The following is an 8,791-nucleotide window of genomic DNA, read 5'->3' as shown; positions in this document are numbered from 1 at the left end:
CATTTAATAATTTTTTAAATAAACACAACATAGATAAAATTGTTTAATAGCTTTATTTAATAATTTTATTTGTGAAGGCATTGTAGAGACACATGGTAAACTTGATATACTTTTATAATTATATCTTGCTTTTCCTATACATTTTGTGATAATGCTTTGTACACTTGAATGTTTCATATAAATTTATAAAATATTATTTATGTGCCACAATCTATTTACACATTATTACACGTATCATTGCAAAAGTTACAATAATTCTCAATCTTTTTCCAATATATAATATTTGACATGACAAAAAAGTATAGTCATAGACTAAAATTATTATAACTATTAATTTCATATAATTTATATTACATACATAATATTTAAATAAATAATGCAGATGTCATGTAAATTATATAAAATAAGAGAATATAATTTGTAGTTATAAAACTCTTAGTTGTTATGCTAACACAAATTGTTACTTTTTATACATAATCATATGGCTACAATATTTATTCAGCGATCCGTTTGTGAACGAGATTTGCGAAAAAGATTACTGAGTCTGCGTTTTGGCGTGCTGGTTGCATTCTATTAAAAAAATATGTTTAACATATTAATATCGCTTAATATAAAATTGTTTATATTTATTTTTTTATATTAATTTTTTTATGCTCACTTCATCTTGTCGTTTTAGCGAGAATATTTGCTTCAGCGAATGAGGAGTAGTCACGGTTTTTCTCTCTATATTTCGTTCTCTCAATATACGTGAACTTGGACTTCTTACTTCATTACCCTACACAAATTTTTAGTAATAATTTTCTAATGATACGATTGCATAATACAAGCGTCGTAAAAAGTTTTATTCTTTCAGTTTTAGCGAATTCTTGTAATTTTTTGTAATTATGTGCAAAGAATATGCACAATAATAGCATGCACGAGGATATGCAAATACCTGCAATGATAATTTTCCTCCATTTTTGCTTGGTGTTGGAGGACCAGGTTTTTTATATGATATCTATATATTTTATGTGATATCAATAAATATTGAAAGTATTGCAAATATTTAAAAGATGATTTCATAAAACGCGATGGACACTATTCTTACCTGAGATCTATCTTTTTTCCTGACTTTCTGTTCTGGGAGAAGACTTTGGCTAAGACTATCGTTAAAATTTTCTTCTACTGAAGAACCCGTCTATAAAAAAAAAAGAAAAAAAAAAGCACATAAACAAGACATATATTACTCGAGATTAATAAAATATTTAATAAGAATTCCAAAAATGTAAAAAATATACATTAAGAAGAAACTTACCTTAATCTCTTCTTCAGTCAAAGTTGGAGGAAGAAATTGCATTTCTGCTGGATAAGAAGATTTCAAATGAGGCTTGCAGAGAGAGTTTCTCATTTGTAAAACGGATAAACGGTTGATATCTGTGATAGGCATGAAATTGCCTCTTTTCATATCAGCTGAAATAGAGAGCATCAGTTAACGCATGCCATAGAAAAATTAAATTTTATCTTTTATCAACGTTGGAATATTTATAATGTGCGAAATATACTTAGGTAAACATTATCAAAGACTTCCTCTTCGTCCTCCGTTTTAAATACACTGCCCATCGCTTGCATGCTTCTAATACTGTGCCTCCTTTCGAGTGTTTCTTCAGTTATAAGGGTTGTTACTTTATGTGCTTGTTGTATATTTTCAGGTAACATTTCTTGTTTCTCCATTCTATAATAGATTAATTAATTGTTAAACAATCATTGACAATTTTTTTACAATATGTTTTCTATCTAAGAAATAGTTGTGCGTACTTGCAAGTCTTACGCGAAATTGTAGCTATTGGCTGGTCCGTTTGGAATTCTTTAAGTTTAGTTTCTAATACTTTTACACGCTGTAACGCATTTTTCTTCTCTTGTTGTTCGATTAGGAGTTTTTCTCCCACACTCCAAAGTTGTGAACTTAAATCGCCAACGTGTGCTTTGTATCTGTTAAGTTCATCTCTCTGCTTGTGACACATTATTTCCATTTGGTTTTGTAACTTTTCTTGCATAATCTTCTCTTGATCCTTACTTGACTTCGTTATTTGCTCATCATAGAGTGTTTTCTGTAAATTTAACGTAAAGTAACATTTACGTAAAACATGAGTCCTAAAATTTTTAAATATAGATATTTTTCTACTTACCATTTGTTGTTTGATATCTTCTAATTTTTGTTCATATTTGGCATGTATCTCTTTTAACTGACTGTCAAATTTTTGTTTTGCTAACTTGCTTGACTCATCTTTTTCTTCATGTAGCTGTTGATTCTGTTCTTTCAAACGTTCTAACTCTTCTTTCAGAGATTGCACTTCAGATCCTTCAGAGATTGTCAAGTTAACTTCCGTCGACGCTGTCTCCACCGGCGCTGACTCCGTCGATTTTAACTTCTTTATTTCCGTTCTAAGATCATCGATATTTTTCTCTAATTTTATATTCCTCGAACGCATAGTGTCCATTTTAGTTTTTAGATCTTTTTTTTCTATTGTCAACTGATTAATTTGATTTTGTAATTTCTTTTCTATCTCTACTTGACTCTTGATTTCGCCAGATTTTAAACTGTTATCGTAAAAAGTAACTAAAGCAGTGAAAGATTCTATCTCTTCTTCAGATTTCATTACATCAGTTTGCAGCGTTTTGTATTTTTCCAGCTCCAGATTAATTATTATTTTCTCATTAGAAAATTGATCTTCTTCTACATTAGTTAGTATATCCAAACATTCCTTCTCATGTATTGAACATAAATAGGTATCATGTAATTTTTGTTCTGTCCACAGGAACTTTTCCCATAAAATATCAGATAGAGATTTGATGTTCTCTGAATAATCAATTTGACACTTCAACAATGTATCTTCAAGATTTGTCTTCTTAGTTTGCAGCTGTTTAAACTCGTCGCAAATGGAATACTCAGTATAAAAAATATTTTGAAACTTTGTCAATATTTCATTCCATTTTTGTTTAGTTGATGTTAAAATAGTATCTAAATCGTTACGCGTGGCGAAAACTTTCTGCAAAGATTCCTGCAAAGATTCCTTATTTTTTATGAGGCTTTTGATGTAATTATTTCGTTTCTGTGCTATTATTTCCAATTCTCGTATTTTATTCTTGAGACTGCAAACTTCTTCTTTGTCTTTTACACTGTTCTCTACAAGTATTTTTTGTTTTGCCAAAGCTTCATTCAATTCTATATTTGCATATGATAAATGCGAGATAATTTTCTGAGATTTGTGTAATTCATCAAGAGTCGTCTTAATAATATTTAAGATATTTGCATTATTGTCTATATTAATGCACTTATACTTATTCTCTATATTAATGCAATCATACTGCAATACAACATGTATATCAAAGTCTGAGCACGTTTTCGTAATCGTAGAATTTAAATTTTTGGTTGGATGTTCCAATTCTTGGCATAATTTTATAATTTCCTCTTGACTTACATCTATGTGCTTACAATACTCCTTACTCGTTTCAAGTTCTACATTTATTGTTTTGAGCATGTCTTGCAATTCTGTTATTGTCCTATTTTGATTATTAAGTTGATTTTCTAAGTCAAAGAATTTAATTTGGCACTCACGTAATGATAATTTTGTTTCTTCAAGTTCTTTATTCAAGATATCCTTCGAATTGTCAAATCTTTCTTGAAGTTCTTCTATGTATTGACACTTATCTTTCAGAGCTGTTTCTTGAGTTGCCAAGACAGCATCCTGACTGGATCTTACTTCTTGAAGATTAATAATTATCTCTTTCATCTTCTTTTCCGTCACATTTGCTTCGCTGATCAATTTTTCCATTTTAGTTTGTAACGTCAGTAAGGCCTCTTCTTTCATTTCTAGTTCTTTATCTTTCATTTCAAGTGTTTCTTTATGAGAATACATTAAATCGTTCTTTTCTGATTTTAAAGCTGAAACATCTAAAAGTAACTTGTTAATTTGTGCTTCTTTTAATCCTATTTGCGTCATTGTATCATTCTTTTCTTGATGTAATAAATTTAGCTTATCAGTGGCATCTTTTAATTCGAGTAATAGTTTAGCGTAATCCGACTTGAGATTTTCAAATTTATTATTTGTTTCAGTTTTCATCACTGCATACAGCTCTTCCAACGTTTGATTCATATCTCTTAATTCTTGTACATTGCGTTTGTATTCATTTAATTCAGTGAAGAGACTTCTTTCCTTCTTTTCTAAAGTATCTATCTTTTCTTTATTTTCTAATAAGTTTTGTTGTAATGTAATATTTATTGCTTGAATTTTTGATAATTCTTCCTTATTACAGTTGAAATTATACTCTAACTTTTCCTTTTCTTGATGTACTTTATTATAATCGTGATGCAACGTGTAATATTCATGTTGCAATTTTTCAAATGTTAGTTTAACAAAGTTTTTGTATTCTCCAGAGTATTGCTCAGTTTCTTCTTTTAATAATTTCAGATCTTTATTTATGTTCTGTAGCTCTTCTAACTGTGTCATAGCATGTCTCAGCAGTGACTCTCGATTTGTTAATTCATGTAAATTTTGTTCCAAAACGAGTTTCTCCTCTCTAATTTCTTTTAGAGCTTCAATTTCTTGTGAATACGTAAGAATAATTTGCTTTTGTTCATTTACTAATAAATCTTTTTGCTTCTTCTCTTCCTCGATATTAGCTAGTTCCACAAGATTCTGCTTATTTTGTTCTTCTAAAGTTGTAATGGTTAATTGTTGCTTATATAGATTTGTATTTGTTTCATCTATTATTGTTTTTAATTTTTCGATATCACTTTCATATGAAACGCGCATTAAATTGCAATTATGTAACATTATTCCAATACATTTTGTAAGATCATTAAGCGTCGAATTATTTAAATTATCAGTTTTAACTTCTACAAATTGCTGATTATCACAATGTAAAATATCTCTCAATTTTTTGCTATAATTTTCGATGGAAGATTTGTACGAATCTCTTTCATCGGTAAGCTTATGAATGCATGCAAGATGTTTTGTTATTTGTGATTTTGTTTGTTCTAAAGTAATGCTTAGATGTGAGGAATTTATCTTTTCATTTTCAAATAATTCATTCAAATTCTTCATGTCTAGTTTCAAATTTTCCAATTCTGTACTCAGTGCGACATTCGATTGTTCTGTTTCAGACAATTTTTTCTCTCTAGATGAAAGTAAATTTTTCAAATCTTCAGTTTGAGTAATAAGAGAGACTTTTTCTACTTGTAAATTTGCGACAGCTGTATTTGATACATCCAATTCCTTCTGCACATTATTTAATTCTGCTTGCACTCTATCTAGCGTCTTTATCTTTTCTTGCAAATCTCTATTGGATTCTATTGCAGCTCTATAATCCTTTGTAAGAAGATCATATCTTCCTTTTAAAGAATCAACTTGAGCATGCAATATAGCAGATTCTTCTTTGGCTTCCTGGAGTTGGATATCGATTACAGTACTTAAAACTTCGCTAGTGTTCAATAATCCAGTGGCAGGACATGATAGATCTTCAACTTCAAAACTTTGTTCTGGATTAGTATTTCTATTCAATTCTTTCATATGTGCGCGTAATTCTTCATTGTGCATTCTAAGTTCTATCAATTCTCTGTCCTTTAATTCAATTTTGTTTGCTAAAGATTCCAAAGACCGTTCGCAGTTTGCAAAACTTTCCTTGTAATGTTTAGATGTTCTACGCGTGCAACATAATTCCTTTGACATAGCATCTTTCTCTGTCTCCAGTTTATTAATTTCATCCTGCTGTTTACTTAATTGATTTTCCATATCATTAATATATCTTTTGTAATAATCCTCTTGTGAATTATCTTCTTGTGTACGAGATGGTTGAGGAGTGCTTGGCTTGAACCATCCATCTCGTAATTCCTTTATTTTCGCAGATTTTTCGTCAAGCTTCTTCTGCAACTTTTTTATTTTATTGTGCTGCATTAATATGTCATCCCGTAAATCCGCATTAGTAAATCGTTCTATCGACAAGCTACACTTCAAATCTCTTAACTCTCGAACCCGTTCAATCAAAATTTTTTTGCTACGTCCAGAATATGTTAGAGGCGAATTCAAAAAGTCTTTACCAGGCGATGTTCGCGGTGTTCTGCAATTATCCATAGATGTTGATGTATCCTCTACCTCCATAATAACTTCTTTCATAGTTTCCTTAGTAATATCTTTGCCAATAGGTAGAACACTTTCGAGAAAGGCTTTAACTCTAATTTGTGTTTCGTTTCTCAAGTTGTCACACATGTTGTATTGCAGAGACTGATGTATTGCAAAAAGTACTCGACACAAATGAAACAATAATAAAGACGCGATGTATATATGTTCTTCGTTATCATCTTTGTTAACTTTAAAAGTAGGATATTCTTCTGTAAACAGACAATATAACAAAATTTTATTTTCCTGGTTTTATATATATCACTTAAAATTTAAAAAATAAAATAAAATTTATATTCCACTTAGTATTGTATTTCTACTAACTTCAATTTTTACTTTTCAAATTCAAGAACTTGCAGATGATATAGTTAGGAAACTAAGCAATATGAAAAACAAGAATTTACTTACCTTCTATAAATTTTATAATATCCTCTTGATTAAAATCCTGAAGCTTCTTCCATTTTCTGTAACATAATAAATTGAATAACAATAGGCTTAGATAATAGGTTTTGCATTGCAATATACTCACATTAATTTTAGGAAATTGATATAAAATATTCCATCTTGCAGTTCTGTTATATCTTTCACTGGTTTGTCCTGCACTTCCAAGCAATTGATCTGTAAATTTAAACATTTGTCTATGAAACATATTTCTTCTTGAGCTCTCTATTAAACATAATTAAAAGTTGTAGTGTTCTTAAAACTTTAGGATCATAAAATAATTTAAATACTTTAAATTAAAATTAAAAATTTGTGTAAAAAAATTGCAAAGAACACAAATAAAAAGGTATAAAAAATTCATTTGTGAAACTGAGAGTTCGACGTTTATGTGATTGTGAATACACGAAAGATCAGTGACGCTTTGTATAATTTTGGACGCTTATACGTAAAATTACTACTCACCCATTCTAAGATGACTTTTTTCCATAGCTCCATAACTGTCAAGCATTACCGTGTTTAAAGTTGTCGGAAAATTACGGAGTACACAAACCTCCGTTACTGTACACATACAAATATATACAGAATTCGTTTGATTTTTCGAACAACGGATATGTTGCAGAATGGCCAACAGAATTAGAGCCAATATTCCCAGATTTTCCACGCATGCGCAGCAATCCAACGGCCAGTCTAATTTAAAACCAGCACGTTGGTATAATTGACATCATAAGAACAGTTTGAAATTGATAAAAATCGAATTAATTATTCCGTTAAAAATATCGTACGTATATACATACATTATTATTAAGCCGATTAAATATTGGATTTTCACATACTTTCTGCGAATTCTTGAGTGAATCTTTCATAATAAATGATCGATTTGTTCTTCGAAAATGATTGGAATTCGCAATTTAATGATTGGATTAGTGCTTTTATTATTAGGAATTCTAGATTTGATGAACTTTGTGTAATTTATTCAGTAAAAGTTAATTGGAGTTTGTGTAAATGCGAGGGGCGAGGGACGGGTTCGTCATCCGTGACATCGCAGAAGATTGCAGGAGATTGAGCATTGGTTGCCGTTGGCAATTGGCAACCCTGTGAAGTGTGCATTTCAACAATCGTAAGCGATATCCCGGAAGTTTACGGCAAAAGTGGGCAAAAGTTTAACCGGCGAGTATTCAAGTACGAATACTGACGGGTATTGACAAATATTTGAAGGAGGCACTTATCAAGCACCGTAGTCGCGAATCTCATGTGATCAGCATTCAGCAGCGTTCTCACGCAGAAGCAGCAGCGTCATGAGCCTGATCGCGGATCCGTTTCTGTTTGTAATCGCGCTATTTGTCACGGGCTGTGTGCTATTTCTTCTGGTGTATTATGTATCCTTTTTGTCACCCAGGTTCATTCCATCTCTTTTGACAATTTCAACGCTGGGCTCGCGAAACGATAGCCTTTCTACGCATAAGACTTTCTTCGCAATAAGAGGTTATTTTGAAATTGGCAGCGATGCAATGGCGCCAATTTCAAACCTTCCTCCCGTCTGCACAAGCAAGAAAGAACTTTTGGTGCTTTCTAGCGAAAGACAGCTGACAATGGTTGTGTTCCAAAATTGACTGCCAGTGAATTGACTAAAATTTATTAAAAATCTATAGTGCACGTAACATAAACTGTAGCATTTTAATGCTGGCAGTAAATTGGAACACAGTGTAACACAATGAACCGTTCTATCTTTGTCTAATATTGACAAACAATAAGAATGTAATGATTCACTGTGTTACATTGTATTTTTACTGGGTTACTTATATTACTAGATTAGTGTACGTTAAAAAAAAAGACTGTTTTATATAAATATCTGAATGCAGACAATCAACGATGAAATAATATGTACATATATATTCTGTTAAATAATATGACAATATCATTATTGGATATTTAGTTATTTAAAATATTTATATGTTTTTACACTTAACTTTGCTAATTTCATGTATAACATTTTTGCACTAATCTTGTGTAACACAAATAATGGAATTTGTTATTAGACATTATTAATTAATTGTCACATATCATTACTTTCCTTGACTAAAGTGTAAAGATTATAACGCTGTCTGATCTCGAGTGTGATTATCTGAATGCACAAGAATGTTGTTCCAAATTAAATATGGTATGATATATGTCATATATAGCATATCTGTTATATA

The 8,791-nt window shown here is 30.6% G+C and overlaps 2 protein-coding genes across 2 annotated transcripts in view; one reads left to right on the top strand and one right to left on the bottom strand.

Annotated features, from left to right (window-relative positions):
• Positions 1 to 447: 447 nt before the first annotated feature.
• On the bottom strand, positions 448 to 6,290 carry LOC108752760 (golgin subfamily B member 1-like). The gene is made up of 8 exons (XM_018493827.1): positions 2,166 to 6,290; positions 1,795 to 2,087; positions 1,542 to 1,711; positions 1,295 to 1,449; positions 1,088 to 1,177; positions 935 to 997; positions 659 to 775; positions 448 to 570 (listed from the first exon to the last, which is right to left on the bottom strand). The coding sequence occupies exons 1-8, from the start codon at positions 6,243 to 6,245 to the stop codon at positions 499 to 501; spliced, it is 5,040 nt and encodes a 1,679-aa protein (XP_018349329.1). The 5' UTR covers positions 6,246 to 6,290; the 3' UTR covers positions 448 to 498.
• A 1,366-nt stretch (positions 6,291 to 7,656) lies between these two features.
• Positions 7,657 to 8,791, top strand: part of LOC108752795 (protein cornichon homolog 4) — a 2,183-nt gene continuing 1,048 nt past the window's right edge. Inside the window, exons 1-2 of the mRNA XM_018493884.1 lie at positions 7,657 to 7,972; positions 8,686 to 8,754. Coding sequence (XP_018349386.1) covers positions 7,892 to 7,972; positions 8,686 to 8,754 — 150 coding nt within the window. The 5' untranslated portion in view covers positions 7,657 to 7,891. The remainder of the gene's footprint in view (positions 7,973 to 8,685; positions 8,755 to 8,791) is intronic.

This window comes from Trachymyrmex septentrionalis, unplaced genomic scaffold (genome assembly GCF_001594115.1).
Source record: "Trachymyrmex septentrionalis isolate Tsep2-gDNA-1 unplaced genomic scaffold, Tsep1.0 scaffold62, whole genome shotgun sequence".
Taxonomy (NCBI): Eukaryota; Metazoa; Arthropoda; class Insecta; order Hymenoptera; family Formicidae; genus Trachymyrmex; species Trachymyrmex septentrionalis.
Note: the sequence above shows the minus strand (reverse complement) of the source record. Positions and strands in the feature narration are given on the sequence as shown.